The sequence below is a fragment of the Pseudopodoces humilis genome, chromosome 1 (genome assembly GCF_049639895.1).
Source record: "Pseudopodoces humilis isolate 2021_Gansu_Grassland_sample_001 chromosome 1, ASM4963989v1, whole genome shotgun sequence".
Lineage (NCBI taxonomy): Eukaryota > Metazoa > Chordata > Aves > Passeriformes > Paridae > Pseudopodoces > Pseudopodoces humilis.
In genome coordinates, this window is record NC_142200.1 from 122,249,723 (window position 1) to 122,268,053 (window position 18,331).

Here is an 18,331-nt window from a genome sequence, read left to right on the forward strand (position 1 = left end):
ATCACTTTAAAGGTTGCAAGAAAAGCTAGAAAAAAGCAGATAACAGTACACTTCAAAAGATACATTGCACAGGAGGGAATATATTACCAGATGGAATAAAAAGCTCAGCACTTTTCCAAGAACTAGCCTGAGATTCTCATATCATCTGTCTCCTGGTCACTAACTATGAACAGATATAATGGGTCCTCTTGCTTACAAATACCAACATACTTTAAATCTAAAAATTATGGCTTTGCTTACAATAACACTGTCAGTTGAAAACAATCAAAAAAGCCCAACCAACCCAACCAACAAAATACCCATGTATAAAAGCAATTCTAGACATTTCATCTTCAAAATGAAGTAGGAATTCAAAGGAATATCAAAACACTTGAAAACAATCCAGACTTAATTTTAAAAAAGCATTATTAAACTAGTTCGACCCCATTATTGATACGCACTCAGGATTCCATACCGTTTAAGTCACCTCCAAAAAAACTTAATATAAATTAAATTAAGGAAGCTAATTTTAAAAGCATTCTGAACAAGGATTTAATGCAATTTGATGAATCTGCTTCAAATCTGGTTAGTGTATATTAATTTTTTGCCTGTCCTTATGTAAACCAACCCAAAGCCCCTGGAAATGCTATCATGCAGAAAAAACTGGGTAGACTTAAGAGCACATCCCATAATGTATGCAAGACCCTCTATAATAAGTGTAAGCTTTTATTATAGCTATATTTTTTCCTGCTCAATCTTTATTTCAAAGGTGACATTTGCATTTAAATTATTAAATTTGGAATTTTTTTCCTTTAGTAAGTCAATTTCCCTCTTCTTTTAGCAATGTTAAAATGAGGACAAGGATCTACTTTTAGACTAATACTAAAAGCAATCACAGAGGAAGATTTCCAACCAAGCTAGAAACTGGCTTAATAAACCAGCATTTCCAGAATGAAACATTTAAGAAAGTTTATTTTTATATAGGAAATTCAGCATTTTCCAGGAAAACAAAGGTTTTTACTATTAAAATCTAAAAATAAAGGGTGAATTATGTAAAACCTGTAGTCATCTGCTGTCTTCAGTGTTCAACCCTTATTTATATGTAGGCATAAAACAATCTTAAATTAGTAATAATAATAAATAATAATTAATAATAAATTAATAATTATATGTTCATTTAATTTCATGTACAAATTCAAGCAGATAGTAAGATATTTTAAAATCATCCATCTTTTACAGAGAAGACCAAGATAGACCAAGATTACCTGGCTTGCAATGACTCTCAGGCTATGAACAGCAAGAAGTAAAGGAGGAACAGAAGGTTCTGCTTGGCAAGGAAGGGTAACACTACATCCTAGTAGCCTGTTCTGCACTGTATACCAGACATGATCTTTCATGGTTTCCATCCCCTAACTGGGTGCATGTTGGGCTGCTCCTGCAAATGCTTCTAAAGGTATTTGACTGAGGATATTCCAGTCAAAATGTACCAGATTAGCAAAACCCTAATATTTAAACTGCTGACAGCAATCTTCGGAAAGGGCCTGCAGTGATAGCACAAGAGTTAATGGCTTAAAACAAAAGAGGACAGGTTTAGATTAGCTATTAAGAAGAAATTATTTACTGAGAGGGTGGTGAGGTGCTGGAACAGGTTGCCCAGAGGAGTGTGGATACTCCATCCTTCGAAGTGTTCAAGGCCAGTTTGGATAGGGCTCCGGTCTAGTGGAAAGTGTCCTGTGCTAAAAAATATTGGACTGAAAAATTCTTCCTTGTGATGCCATTTAAGTGAAATATTTAGATATTTCATGAGGCATTTGTAAAGGAAATTGCTTGGAATTTTAGAAGATGGAGCACATTCACCAAATTCAGAAGTCAATTATTTGCTCTAAATTTGGTGAAAAGCATGACTGCCTGCTGTTCCTTCCCTTAAAAGTAACTACCTCCCATTAAGTACTGCAAACATCTTCACTGCTACAACATACATCATTGCTTATACCCATTCAGATCTGCTGAACAGCACAACCAACATAAACCTAATTCTGTGTCTAATCCTAATCTCCTCAACAGATAAGTGTGAAAGGGAGGAAAATAGGAGATAAGCAATGCATTCTCTCTTCTACCAGATTCTTAACAAAGGAAACACTGAAGCCTTAGCCAAGGGGCTCGGGCGATCTTACTTCCCCTTCCCCTCTTCTTCTCCTGTTTAGGAGTGGGTCATAATTATCCCAAGGCAAATAGAGTAGCAGCCACTTTTAGGTCAGTGACAAAATATTTAAGTGATAAAGCCTGGAACAATCAGATCATCACAGAGCTTTTCCTACAGCTGGGATGATCTAAATCCAGGACTCATCAATTTAAGACTGAATGTCATGTATACAGCTACTTAAAAATTCATCTGCACAGCTTTATCACTACTGCTGTCAAAAACTAGTAAATTCTTATAATTTGATTTCAGCCTAAAACATCTTAGAAACTGACTCTAAGTGTTACTATTTTAAGAACCACTTGTAAATTGAACCTGCAATCATGCTCAGGCAAGGACAGATTTGCAAGTTCTTAAATTTCTAGTAGGTTCAGCCAATAATCAAACAGACCAAACAAGAGCAATTTTTTTTAAAAGTCAATAATTGCATTTTCAAAGAACTTTTAAAAGTTAATTTCATAATGAAATGCCTCCAAAAAACATTGTAACCTAGAACTCTGCTTGGCATCAATTAGTATAAAAAATTTACAGGCCACAAAAAACTGATTAAACTACTTCTTGCAGCTAAAAAAAAAAATCTTATGACTCATGGGTATGACAGGTGCAAAAGAATTAAAGTCGAGGAGAGAATGACACACTACCAATTTCAGACAGATTTGCATTGTAAATATATTTAAATATAAGCATTTAGGAAAATAAAACAAACACATCTTACCAACCCACCACTAAGCTAGTTCAGGCAGCTAGAGCTACCTTCAGAAACAGGTTGGAATTTTTGTGTGATTTCTTATGGGAGGCTTAGATTTGTAAGAGGATGACAATTTGCATAAAAGACATTGAAGTTGAAGAATTCTGGGAGATTGGATGAAGCAGAGAAAGAAAAAAATCTTTATTGGATAGAATGAAAACATTACAGAGAAAAAGGCATTTCATTCAGAAAATTCAATTATTCATTTAATTACAGCTAATAGTGCTAAGATTAAATAAATTTAAAAAAAGCTAGAATATCAAAGGAACATCAAGATTGTAACTAAATCCATTTATCACAGAAAATGTAAAACACCGATGGGAGAAGGATGTGGAGAGATTTAATCACTCTATGTGACTACTTTATGCAAACTGCAAGTAATTTGTATCATCTGCCTGCAAAACAGGCACCTTAATAAATCTCATCTTTCAAAAGCCTTTGCTTAAACCAAGACTCATTTTCTGGATCTTCTGCACAACCATCTTCATATGACATCCTTGCTTAATAAGGATGCAAGCTGGTCACTTTCTTCTCAGGTTTGTCTGGCTTGGCTTTTGTTACAATAATTCCTAAGAGAGGCTAGATCCACCTGCTTCCCCCAGGTTTTCCTGTAATCCTAACACCAGCCCAGCTATGTATGAATGGGACTGACCAGCAATTTATATGCACATGGCTACAGTGGTCAGAGAGTCTGCAATTTCACACTACTTTCCCCCTGATGCAGACCAGTGGACCTCAAATACAGAGTTCAAGATGATCCTGCAGTTTGAGGTATTTGCCTTTAAGCCTCCCAATCAAAGCATAATCCCCCACCTCCAAGTGGTTCTAAATCAAAGGAAGTAGACTTGAGCTTCACTTTCCCACTTCCTAGACTAGTCACTGAGATACCTAAATGTAGTCTGAACACAGGACCCTAACAACAGGCTGGAGAACTGTGGAAACTGCCAAGCCTCAGAAGAGGCTTTGGTTTTAATACTATCAGTTAAGCAAGTATGCAAGGAACCCTTCCTGAAATCATACGGACTGTTGTTTGATGTGCACTTGCCAGGTAACATTCTGACACACTTCCTGTACTTTCTGCAATGTCTTACTCCTGCAAACTTACCTCACACAACTCCCACTGATCACTAATAATTTAATTTATATCCTTCTTCCCTTGCTTTCAGTGGGACTGTTCCCAGAATAAGAGCTTTCTTGTACAAAGATGCATAGTCATAATCCAGCTACTGCTGCATACAGCTGTGAGCAGTAATTGTGCATAACTTTGAGTTTATTATTATGTAACCTGCCTTTGGCTTACCCACATGGAGAAATATTAAAATAAATTAACATTTTACTGGCTCTGTAATTGGAAGTGTCTCTTCAAAATAAATATGTTTATCAAACAGTTAGACTGGGAAAATATATTACTGTAGCTGCAGTTACCCAAATTGCATGCTATCTAAAGCAAAAAGGGCAAAAGCCATCTGGCTCCATGTAACTTACATTTTCTAGACAGCTTGCAGCTGGTTCTGATTAAGCAGCATCTCAGTACTCCCAGAGATCTATTTTTAACTCTGCAATTTTATTTTTAGTGCTCGCACATCCAAGGCACATGGTGTTTACATTAATAAATGAACAACCGCCTACAGTTAAGAAAAGCTTTGTGCGATTCTTGTGGCACAGTCGCTGCGCAACATAGATGGATGGTTTAATAAAACATCATGTGTTCTAACTAAAGAGACTTTGTGCACCTCCTGCCTCTTTACAGGACTGCAGAGAGCTGGAACAGCAGGAAGAAGACAGTGATGGACAACAGGATGATTTACTTCTCAAGTAACATTGGGTGCCATACCCAACCCCTCACCAGAAAAATCTCTTTTTTTTTTCCTTTTTTAACGTGGACTAATTATCAATTTACAATTCAGAATGACTGAAATCTGCTGCTAAAGCCCTAAAAATGTCAGAACAGTGAATGCTGCAAGTCCAGGAAGCATTATCATATTCCTGTTTTTTACAGATAAACACACATGCACACAGTTTATACCTGATTTTCTACTGGAAAATATCAGATTATTCTTGTACCATTAAACCCCCCTTTCAAAAGGATTTTAAACACATGCACCAGAAAGGTTAAATGTAGAATATGTTCTGTGATTATATTTAAGGTCTCTTATTTTTTCCTTCCATGGTATAACTGAATTGCAACATCATAACTGGGAAGCGAAGGGAGGTTAAGACAAATAAACAGATATAATGAAGTCAAATACAGGTAACCTAAAGCCAATTCATTCTCAGTTTTATAATATTAATTCCATTTTGCATGAGCTTGCAACTTACTGTATTGCATAGACCACTATGTACATGTGACATCCTCCATCTCTGACCCCTTGCCCTCCCCAACCAAAGCAGGCAGCTGCACCAGGCAGTGTGAGTTGTCTAAGGGACCTGCTGGCACTCTGCAAGAGGGTATGCTCCTAGAATTTGCTTCTGGGCAGTTATACCAAAAGTTATACCATTAATCCTGAATGTGAAATTCAAATGTAAAATTTTACTTCTGCCAGAAACACTTCCAGAGGTAAGAAAATACAAAACACACCAAAAGTAATCCAGATTTCCTTTCAGCATGCAATTAAAGGAATTTGCTCTTCTAGTCCACATCCACTGTGCTACATCACTAATACAACCAACTTTGAAACTAGTGCCAGCTAAACACCTTAGAAACCTACCAGTGGGAATGTTTCCAGCACCATAAAGTACAGACTATCTGTAAAATCTTAGTCAACTTTGAAACAAATCTCCATTTCAGCATCTAGGCATGCAGAGCACAACAGAAGCTAGTCCCAGTTCCCTTGTGACACTGAGGACCAGTGCCAAGAGGAAGGGAGGCTATTTCCCCAGGAAGTTCTTTCAGAAAATTTCTTTTCCTCACTAACACTTTAGACACACTTATTCTCTTATGTTCTTAGGTTTCTACATATGTCTTCTCTGTATACCTTTTCTCTTACATTCTTGTTCCATATTCTTTTAATCTAAGTCCAGTGCTTTCCCCCTCCATGGCTCTTAACATCTCCACGTTATCTCACTTTCCCTTCTCAATGCTGCTTTCAAGCCCTGTGTCACTGTCTTTCTTCCAAATCCTCTGCATACCAATGCTGGGTTTGTTTCATTTTTCAGTTGCCTGGCTGTGGAGTTTCTTACTGAAAGGACTATATTATTAAATTCCAATGTACTTTTGGGGTCTGCACCTCAAAGACAGCCACTGCAGTTTTAGTCTCCCTGCCAGAGAAATGACTGGCACCTCCACAAGTCTATAGGCACTACTGATCAGCTATTTGAAATCAAAACATTATTTGTCATCCAGCATAGATTCCTTGGACGGTAATGGCATAAGAAGTGCACAAAGGAACAAGCTTTCTTGTATGTTTCGTGAGAAAAGGCAAGTAGACCTCTCAAATTTACCCAATAACATGGTGCAAAAGGTATATTCTAATATATCAGACTGAAGAGATAAAACATTTATGAAGTCACAGAAATAACACATGGGAAAGGTGATGCAGTATTTCATGCAGAAGCACCATGTTTTAAGTTCCTCTGTCTTCTTCTACTCTTTAAAAATAGCTGAACAGAAAAGACAAAGTACTCAGTGACTATTTCAGGATTTTCCTGACTTAGCTTACACGTACTCGTGAATTTGTCCACAAAAAAATCGTCTAGGGCAACTGCTGAACGCTTCAATAGAGAAAAAAAGATATTCATCAGGATCTGAGGCAGCTTTTGAGCAATATAAAAGAGTGCTCTTTGCACCCACAGCAACTACTGAAAGCTGAGTTGGGGATATCTAAATGAGCTGCGTTCACTTTGAGTCACTAAAGATATACTTCAAGGCTAGAGAAACAGCTGCAAGCACCCTAGGGGGAATTGTGAAAGATATCTGATGTCTGCTTTCTTCATGAAGACTAAAATTTGTGTATTGTGCACTGGCCTTTATTGCAGGGTACTGCCTCAAAATAGTACTGTTTTAAAACACAGAGTAAATGCTTTTATAATACAAGTGATGTGAGTCACACAACACAGAGCACACACAACACCTCATTGCCTCTATACTTACAGAAAACCTTTTTTTGCCCTACCATGCCCCATATCAGTAGTCCATTGTGAATTTCTCACTCAGGTCAGATCACTTTCCATTTTCCAACACAGGAAAAATCAAGAATACAGACAACATGAAACTTGTGTAAATAAATTACATGAACATTAATTTTGAAAAGTCTCTAAATTTTTGTAAAGAACATATGCAGCCTTAAAGAGCAGTACAAAGAGGAAGCCATGTGCAAGGAGTTGTCATCTCCATTACTCACATCATGGCAATGTCCTGCAGTCAAGCACTGAGGGGTACAAACCCTTATTAATCCATAATCCAGACAATTGAGAATGATATTATCTGCAAATTGAGGGTTACAAAGCAATGAGAGATAAATAAACAATAAGCACTTGCACAATTTTACTTTTATGGAACAGAAACTTTCCTTTCATTCCCACGTGGCAACTTAAGAATCTAAGAAAAAAAAAGATGGAGAGATTTAAAAATTTTATCTATGAAGAAAGGTTAAAGTAACAGATTTTTACAACTGAGTTAACAGAAGACTGGAAAGAACAACTAACGAATGATATCCTATGAGAAGAACATTGAATAAGTTAGAGGACAAAATAGGGTCACAGAGGTCACTAGTCCTCATGTCTCAGGTCAGCTGTTAACTACAATTGATAACAAAGGGAACTTTAGCCAGGAATTCAGGAATCCTAAAATAGCTTTGCGTTGGCAGAAACTGACAAAATGTTAAACCAGAAATTCTGAACTCAAAATATCTTCTGTTTAACTAATGGGAGTTTTGTCAAACCATCTGAGGTTGCCTTCCATTCTGTCAGAATTTCCAGCCAGAGGTCATTACCTGAAGGAGACTCCCCTCTGGAACAGGCATTGAGGTTGACAACATAAGCACTCCATATCACAGCCCTTAGAATTACAGTCATCACAAAAATTAGGTTTTACCTCAGGACCCCTGACAGCTGCTCAGCTTTGTCATTATTAAAAGAACCAAAAAAAAAATAATAAAAAAAAAATTCTAGGTATTAGATGATATCAAAATCCTCCCCTGCAGAGAATGCTGGTCCAAAACAACATCTTTTGTGTTAATCTGTTTCAGGCCTCATTAAACTTTCAAAAGAAATTATCAGAGTTTACAAATCTTGCATACCTAAAGTGCAATGCTTTACATTGCACAAAACAGAAATAGACTTAGCTAGCAGAAATACAAATACATAATATATTATGTATTTTTCTAAATCACGCATGGAAACAGGTCATCAAGGGAGACTGTGGAACTTATTGTGATGTTAGCTTTTAAAACTGAAAATCATCTTGTCTTCTTGGATATGATAATTTAAAAAAAAATTTAAAAAGCCCTGAGGCAGGTTCACACCATGAGTTTCACTGGTTCAGCAGGGCTTGGGTTCACCCTCAACGTGCACAACATCATCTGAAGTAAAGCATGACACACACCCCTCCCCAGTTCAAACCATACCTTGAGCTCCCTTTAGATATTCATTTGCTAAATGCTACAAAGCAGTGCTTAATTTCTAGATTAAGATATTCCATACCCTCTAACATTTTAGATTTTGTAATGACGTTCTGAAATTGCTACCAGCTTCAAAATTAAGGTACAACAAAATAGTCTTGCCTTTTGTGAGTTACCAAATCTGCAAATTACCTGTTGTAAGTGTTATAATTATCACTGCAGAAACATTCTGCAGAAACACATCTGCCAGAGACAAAATTAGGAGGTGGTATGTGGGTGTGAAAACACTAAAAGTTGGCAAACATGCCTTTTTCAGGGTATTCAATATAACCAATATTCATACAGCTAACCTAATAAATGAAGAAACAAAAACTTTCTATTCATGTAGTTTAATCTAACTACCTGTATAATGCAACATTTTAGAAACACAGCCTTACAAAACTGTAGGTGTTATAAATTCATATAGGTAAATATTAAATCTTTCAACAAAGCACATTTCATATATTCCTAACTTTGCACTGCATATGTCTTAATGAATATGAAAGGATGTCTGGCAGCCAGATACTGAACTACCACTCTAAAAGTGGTATGTTGTATGATTTGACTGATGATGTGACTTTGTTGGTCCTTTCATTCAGCTACAAAAATGTTCACTGAGCCTCCAAATTCTGCATGGACAGAACAGGCTAATTCTGAAAATCCATGAATGAGAAACGACCAGTAAAGTGAAGAAGTATGAAGAAGTCCTTAGTACCTCTCTCCAGCTTTACCTATGGTTAAGCAGTCCCACAGTTATGGAGGCTGACCATGATTCTCTTGTTCAAGGATGACTCATGATGCTTTCTTTCCAATGTAGGACATGAGTTAAACGTACTTTTTGTCTTCCCTCTTCCTTCCTAACTTTGCCAAGATCATTGTGTGGCTATGTAGTAAACCTCAATGAGGAACCAATCCAGGCTAAAAACAACCCTTACTTTTGGGAACAGCAGAGCCTGGATTAGTTCCTTAATCCATTTCATCCTGTGGCCACACAAATAAGTATACCTGGGACATCTGAGCAGTCAATGAGAAGAGTGAGAGTTGCTTATTCAGGCACTGGCACTGAAAAAAACTTCTCAAAATGTAACCTCTCCCTCCCTGGTGGCTCTCTGAACCATGCAGCCCCACTGGCTCACCTGTCCTTGAGGTGACACTGTCCTGTCTTCTCCTCCCATGGAGACAAACACACAGCAAAACGAGGCTTGACACCACATCACATAGTAAGTGATTGAAGTGAAAGAGTTATCTGAGGAGCCAAACCACTCAGGAGGTAAGCTTGCAGCAAAGCAGGAAGCACAAACATCTTCCACACGACTTGTGTTTTCAGATATAAAGAGCCCTGCTAATAATGACACTGTAAAAAGATTTTTGTTGCTCTTCTTTATCTGGATACTGCAACAGCAATTGTCCACATGGAAATGTGAGAATTGACAGAGACATGAATTAGGAAAACCAACTGACCTGCCAAATGGACTACAGCAATGAACCACCTGGAGAGGCAAAACTTTTTTATAGCTTTTGAGCTATATTAATTCTTGAAAACACAAAACCCTTAACATTCCCCCCCATGCCACCCTCCTTAAACAACATGCTAGACAGCAGTACATTAAAGCAAGTATCATCCATAGAAGAACAAGCAGATTATTTGGTATGACAAGACTAAAAATGGAATTCAGATGCTGGGGAGAGGGAGAGAAGTAAACAAACAAAAAAACCACAAAAACAAACAAACAATACCAATTTTAAAGGAACAACAAAAGTAGATGCACTTATCTAGAACTCGTCTCACTCACTAAGGAATTCGGGTTTCTTATACTTGGCACAGTCTAAGGCATACTCTGTATGCATGACAGTCCAGCTGCCTAGATAGAAAGTTCAGAGGTGGAAGTGATCCCCTCCTCCCTCCAATAATACAAAAATCTAGGCCTTGGACCCTATGGAATTAGAAGACAGGAAGACACATGTCAACTGCTAAAATGAGATGGGGAAGGGACATCTCTTTAGCTGAGCTTCAGATTCTGACCCAATTTAGAATTACACACCATTTTTGTTCCTAGAGAAAATTCCTATGCTTAGGCAAGGCTTTACAAGTTATGCTAAAGAGTTTGCTCCAAGTAAAGGAAAGCTTTTATGAGGCAACGTGGTATGCTCCCATTGTGTAAGCTTCCAGCAAGCACAATGACTTCAGGATTACAGACAGTAAAGTAATAAAAGCAGAGTTGATTTAACATTTCCTGTAAGACTGGAATCCAAACTTCTGAGCTTGGATTGACTTAGAGTGATAGCAGACCTCTGTTCAGTAAAAACACATGAAAATTTTGTTATGCACTTAGTGGCAATCAAAGCAACTTCTAGGTGGCTGTTGGGATTCATAGTCTGTAATGATGAGCCACATGAGGAATCAGCCTCTCCACTATTTTCCAGCATATTTCAATGGTTAGTTATCAACACTGTTACAAGCCACCTTATCTTCACTCTCAACAGAGAATGCAATCTTGTGATTTGCTTTTCTAAGGTCCCTCAAAATATAAACATATACATTTACCTATTTAAAGTTCACTAGACTCCAGTGAAAGTATAACTGTGCCACCTTAGTTTAATGAACTAATCAGCAGACAGGACAGTGGAATATTGGGTTTCGTCACCGGACAATAAATTTGATGGCTATTTCTAGAGGCACATGTTCTAAGTGAGCACTGAGGATAAATTACTTAAAATGAGAAAAAGTTTTCACCTCTAATTTAAAAAAGCCACTCTGAAGAATCTTTACAAGCTTTATAAACATTTCAAGATTTATTTCCAGAAAACTAATTTATCTTTTAAGGTACTAATGCACAAAAAGTCAGACCTGTGCTTTGGCTACACAGACCAACAAAATAGTTATTTTGAAAGACAAATTTCCAGTCAAAAATCATTCAGCAGACAACATTAACAACTGACTCCAGAAAGAAAACAGCAATATAGCTCTAATTGTCAAGCACAGTATCTGTTTGAAGAGACAGGAATCTTCTATGTATGTATGTACCAGTTAAAGTTTGTATGCATGTATCATCTTAAAGTAGTGCAAAGTTATACCAAAAATACTTTTCTTCTTTTTTTTTTTTCAGTTAACCTGAACCTGCTGAAAGTCGTAACTGATCCCACAACCCACTGTCTAGTTGTTGTCACTATTTATTCACTTATTATTCACTTAAAATCCAAAGAATTAGCATACAAAATAATAGAACTTCATGAATATGTCCAAGTATGAAAGCACAAACAAGAGTAGAACCGTGACACCTTAATGCTTTAATTATCAATTTTCATTGTAAATGGTGCAAATTACTTCTAAGAGGAAGAAAAAAAGCATACTAAGTAGCTCAATGTATTTACAAACTTTAATTATAGCAAGTGAACAAGATGATGCTTTCTTATCTAATGCATGCACACAGCATTTTATTCATTATTTGGTAGACTTGTACTTGAAATCCCCAGTGGCAGAACACATTTTGAATCTAAATTTTTCATTCAAGCTTGATGGGATTTTACCTAGAAATACCTAGATGAAGATGTCAGGCTTAAATTATTATGAGAAAAATACAGAGGGAGTCTCTGAACAGCAACATCTTTTACATTTCATAAGGGCAAACTTAAGACTTATGTCAGACTGAAGCTATTTTGGAGTTCTGTAAGGAGATTCAAGAGGTCAAAATCTGAGCTGCACATCTCAGTCATGCTTTGCATTAAGAGTTAAAAAGAGCAGAAAGTGCTGTGAGACAAAAATCCTTCTTTTACACACATTATATTAAGGCTGAACTTGTAGATTTTTTTTTTTTCCTTTTTGAGATCTTAAAGGGATGCAGTACTCTGTCATATATAGAGATATAGATATAGGTAACATACCTATTAATCCTGAATTTTATTGAGCCATATTCAGTGAATTCTCTATATATATATAATCCAGCCTGTGATGCAGTTCTTTTTTAATATAAGGAAAATTCATTACAAAGTCATCACAAGGAACAAATGTATTTGATTCCTTCGGTCTACAGTCAGAAATCTGAAAAAGATCCATGCATTTAACTTTAATGGAACTTAAACACCTTCCAAAACAGACCTATGTGAGAAGGTTTTAGCCTTCTGGTATTTAATTTACTTCTTTGTTTTGGACTTGAAGTTCTCTTATATCTTTTTACCAAAAAGCTGACAAAATACATTTTAAAGTAAGATACATGATTATTCATCAAAATATTCATCTGTTCACAGCATTTACTTCTCATGAAGAGATGTTTACCAGACTGCAACATAAAACTTCAATGCATTTTAATTTTAAAACAGTAGTGAAAATTGCATTTTGGAACTTTTTCTATATTTAGTCTTTACTAATATGAGGAAAATTATTTATAAAAATGCAGAGAAAAGCAGAACAAGGAAACAGGGGGAGTCAGCTTTGCAGTGAGGAAAAACAAGCTATTTCTCATGAGGAACAAACAAATGCCTATCAAAGAAATTCAAGTTGACAGAAAAGTGATCCAAAAGTAGTAGCTGGCAGAATTTAGCATACGGCTCCTTTCTCTCCCACTCTGTTTATTAAGAAGTATCACTCTCTCAAAACTTGATGCTAGCTATTCTCTGTAAGGGCAGGTGGTGGGCCAGTTTAGTCCAGAGAAGAGAAGACTGGGAGGAGATCTCATTAAAGCGTAGAAGTATCTTAAAGACAAATTCCAAGAGATTGGAATCGGACTCTTTAGCGGTGCCCACCTACAGGACAGCAAGCAAAGGTCATGAACTAAAACACAAGAAGTTCCACCTCAACATGAGGAAGAAATTCTTCGTGTTGAGGATGGCAGAGCACTGGAACAGGCTGCCCAGGGAGGTCATGGGGTCTCTCCCTCTGGAGACATTCAAAACCCAGCTGGACTCGTTCCTGTGTCACCTGCTCAAGGTGACCCTGCCTTGGCAGAGGGATTTGAATGGTTATCTCCAGAGGTCACTTCCAACCCTAACAATTCTGTAATTCTGTGAAATAAATATTTTCTTTTTCTGACCAACGCTTTTTATGCAGTTATGCACTTTTTAATCAGTTCAGAACATGCAATGGCTACAGAATGTAAACATTTCCTTAATGATCTCACAATTCATAACAAGCAAAGCAAACATCAGCATCTTTCCCTGTTGAGATTCAGCATTCACCAAACAGCTTTATAGATTAGCAAGAGCCTGGTCCCTGAAGGTTCAAAGTGCCGGGATCAATTTAATAGGCTACAGAGTTGCTGCAAGTAGATGTTGCTATGCTGGAGGCCCCACATTCATTGCATCATACAATATAAGGAAATACTCATGTGCATTGGTTTTACAAACAAACTCTATCCAAAGAGGTTCCTCAGATAATGGTTGAATAAAACATAATTTTTGCTTGTTCCACATGAGGTCTTTCAATGGGCTTTCAGACAATTTAGTTTTGAAGGGAAAGCAATTCTAAAGAAATAATTTTATTTTTTTTTCACTTAACACATCCCATCATAAAAGTACAGAAATTTATCATCATGCACATAATCCTTTCTAAAGCATTTCAGAATTTTTCATTGACAGAAAAAGCCATCCATGAAGTGGGTTGGCCTATACCATTCATCTGCAGAGTAGTACTGCTTTACCAGTTTGCCTCTTGCTTTTTCTTCTCTCTTTTTTTTTAATATATTTATATTCTGTGTAAACAGCATGTATGAATGTACATACACAAGCTATATATATGTGCGCTAGCTATATTGTAAAAAAAAAAGTACATTCACAATTTTGTTGAAACTTACAACCATGACCCAAAATATCAACATTTACCATATATTATGAAGATTTTCACAGGTCTTATGTACAAGACACACAGATTGGTATTCAAATGAGATAGCGTCCTGGTGTTACACCATAGGAAAAAAAAAGGGTTAGAAATACTGTCTGTATACTGTATGTTCTTAAAGCTCCCTGCTTAAAAATTATTTCAAACTGCCCTAACCACTGGATGTAACAGAATATAGCAACCTGAAGAAATTCAAGACTATCAGGAATAAAAAAGAAAAAGCACAAAACCCCCATCTCTAACACTACTGAACACTCAGACTTTTGCCATTTAAATTACAAGCCATAAATACAAGAACTACCTACCACAGGCTCACCATCACAGGAAGAAGCTGGTCGTGTCACCAGTGATTCATTAATTTTTCTTTTGGAATACTAGGGACACGTGTAACTACTGGAGCATCTTACAAGTGAAACAATCACAACCTGATACATATTTTAGACCTAAGTTGGAAGCTGAATCATTGGAATCATGGAGTCATAAAATAGTTTCTGTTGGAAGGGACCTTTTAAGTTGGATAGAACTGCCCTTCCATCTCTTCATCTCATAAGGTTAACCATCATAAAAAACAAACTCCACGAGAAAGGAAAAGTAGCAACAACAATTGCAATGGGACAAAGACATTGGCCATGTATGAAAAAACATGCACACTTGAAGAGGACTGGAAAAGGGGAACTCAGTTACTATGGATGCAATAAGAAAATTTAACGATGTTTATCTTCTAAAAAATTCCAATCTAATGTTAACTGCTCAGAGAAATTGCAGGCTTCTCCTAACACTCTGTTCCCTACCAGTCTATTACAGGGACTGCACTGAAACCAGAAATTTCACTGATTTCCAAAAGGTGACAAAGCACTGCACAAAACACATCTCAGCCTCACCCACCTGGGGGACAGAAGAGATGCCACATGGGGACACTCATCCTCCTCCAGTTCACGGCATTAACTTTAAGCAGGATGCTTAAAATCCAAATAAATCCTGCCTCACTGCTGTTTCACTGAGGGAAAGAAAAATGAGGATCCCAAGGCTGACACTGCCCTTGAATACTGCATTTCTGTACATGCCACAGAGGTGTATTGAAATGGTTGGTGAAGCAACTCAGAGTTTTCAGAGGCAAACTCTAATGATGGGGGACACCAAGGAGTAGATTTGAAGATATTCAGGCACCTAACTCCTACCAAAAGTGATGTTCCTGAAGTATCTAAATACCTTCACAAGTAATCTGATTATACTGAATGTTTCTCCTTTGTTGCATTAGATGTAGCCTGCAGAAACACACAATAAATATGTACTCATGTTTGCCATCTTCTTTCTTCATACCAATAAGAGTAGTGGAAAATTTACTTTCTTTTTGTGAGAGCCAATTTAATTTTTGGCTCTTTCCATAGACTGCAACTAACACAAAAGAAAAAACGTTAGAAAGATACCAAATCAGCTGGAGTATCTTGGCATTTGAACTGTAAGTTTAGGAAAGTACAAGATTATTTCCTATTAAGCACCACTGTGATCTAGATAAAGATGTGCCTTTCCGCTGAATGCCCTGTTGTGCTCTGTAGGGATAATTCACTGCATGCACCAAATTGCACTGTAAGAAAAAGAGGCCAGGTCAGAAACCCAGCTATGCCTGATTCCATTTGATGTAAAAACTATTGCCAGTTTTTAATACTGCAATCAACAATTCTCAAAAAATGTTCACTGAATTAAATTTCTATGCAATAGGGCATGTACAGATAAATACAGCTCACGAAGCATTACAGTGTTTTCCCTGATGCTTTTATAGGCTGTTTGCACAAAACCAAAGCAGTCATAAAATAAGCCACCTGTAAAGGGTTATTTTACCAACAGCACTAGGAATAGATACTTCAAGTGTGGGTGAACAAAGTGTGAACCATATGGGACGTTGCAGAGATTTGAATTGGGGACTCTCGCTCCTCAAAAGAACTGAAGTCAAGGCATGTTCCATATGCAGCATTCTGTTTTCTTGGAAGTTTGAACAGCTACTGATAGTTCGCTTTCTATCAAGTGAACCTGCAGTTCAGTGACTCATTTTGCAGGCATTGGATAAAGCAGGCTCAGAGACCATTGTTAATTACACATATTTAAAGCAGGAAGCTCTGCAAAGAATGCCTATTAAGGGCAAAGATGACTTTGGAGCTAAACAGAAAAATAACAGAATAGGAAAAGGATAAGAAGTCTTTCTTTAAAAGAAGCATTTATGCAAAAGCAGAAAATAAATTAATGTCTAATTACACATATTAAGTACTAAAACATTACAAAATGCCTATTGATGTCAGAGCATGATGAATCAGTTTCTTTAAAAAACAAAAAGCATATTTTAGATGTACTGTAGTATTATACTGGCTTTAAAATTCAACTGTGATAAGGTACCCCAAAATTGTCTTCTTTGCCTATACAGCCATTGTCCTGTTTTATAAGAAGTGTTGCATATCAGTCATTTGCCAAATTCATTTCATCAATACAAAGAATTATATATTTCCTAAGAAAGCACAGGAGTGAGATACAAATATAAACAAACTGACCTGGTGTTGTGGAGCTCATTGTTCTTAATGGAATGGTATCCTGTTAAAGTGTAAAGCAAACTGTGACAGAAGTTGTTCAGATTTTGAGAATCTTCTGGAAGTGGGGTGAATCTGAGTAAAATAAAGAAGAAAAAAAAACACCTTTGACTATTTGCTGACAACAAAATATTTTTAAAATAATACAATTATGTCAAACACACTTAAACAGAAGAACATTTGAAATTTCTCACCCCAAAGGTTCTTTCTATAGTGTACTTTTTTTCTGCAAATTCAAGAGCTGAAGACCACTGAAAACAAGACTAAAATTCAGAAATCTTAAACCTTCAGAGCAGCAGCAATTTGCATTACAGCCCATCTATAGTCACATAACAACACCAAAAAGTAAAGGATGAACTTTCTCTCTCCTCTGTGATTATTTATATGATACAGAAGACATGAGGTACAAATATCTGGATTACATCCTTATGTCTAAGGAGTGGCCAACTCTCAGTTTTACTGCAGTCAGCATGGAAACATGAATGTGCATAAACTGATCTGCATTCAAAAGTCTTTCTGGAATAGCTACTACTTCCTAAAGCTCCAGTGTCTGAACAGCTCATGAATAGAACTTGTTGAAATAATTAGCATAGCTGAAGGATCTCCCATGACAAGCTAATGACATCTCTGACACCACAAAGAGAGCTGCTGCTGGCGTGGGCTGCTCGAGGGCAGGGCAAGGAAGGTTCTGCAACTTGGCTGAAATCCTTTCACTGTCCTGTGGCATTCTCAGTCCAATACAGAAGCAGAGGCAAAAACGTTCCTCTAATACTCCCATCTGCTGAAAGTTGAAAGCTATAGAGGCTTTCAGGGAACTAAAATATCTTTTCATTCAAGCATGATATAAACAGCATAATGAGAGAGAAGGTTGTAGTGCATTACGACTGTGACTATCCTATTCAGCCACTGCTCCTGAAGTATCTAAGTAGTCAAAGATATTCTTAGTGCTGAATATTTTAGCAGCTTTTGTCACTTTTTTTAAACTACCAACTGCACATTTAGTTTCAAGCTGAGCTCAGCCAAATTTGAGATAGTAAATTACATTTTAACCAAGTATAATCATTTAAGTTTAGCATCATTATCATTCAAGAATGGAAAATCACACATTTAGATAAGTAACTTCTGCTTTTATGCCCCCCAAAACAAGCTGGACATATACTTCTCAAATAGGCATGATATTTGAACACAACCAACACTCCAGCAGACAGCACATGTAAAACCAAAATTCATGATACTTCATGAAAATCCTAATTACTTTCCCTTGTTTGCTTCATGCATCAAAATTCATCAAATATCAGATGGAACTGCTATAAAACTGAACAGACTCTACTGTTAAGCTCTATCCAAAATGTGCATTTGGGCAGATCCCTACTTTGGCTGCAGCAGGCATATAGCTCTAAG

At 36.9% G+C, this 18,331-nt stretch overlaps 1 protein-coding gene across 2 annotated transcripts in view; it reads right to left on the reverse strand.

Moving 5' to 3' along the window:
- HDAC9 (histone deacetylase 9) overlaps positions 1–18,331 on the reverse strand; it is a 457,947-nt gene that overhangs the window by 406,087 nt on the left and 33,529 nt on the right. For both annotated transcript variants that reach the window (XM_088065227.1, XM_088064938.1), the window contains exon 2: positions 16,895–17,005. In XM_088065227.1, the coding sequence (XP_087921353.1) occupies positions 16,895–16,913 (19 nt within the window). In that variant the 5' untranslated portion in view covers positions 16,914–17,005. The remainder of the gene's footprint in view (positions 1–16,894; positions 17,006–18,331) is intronic.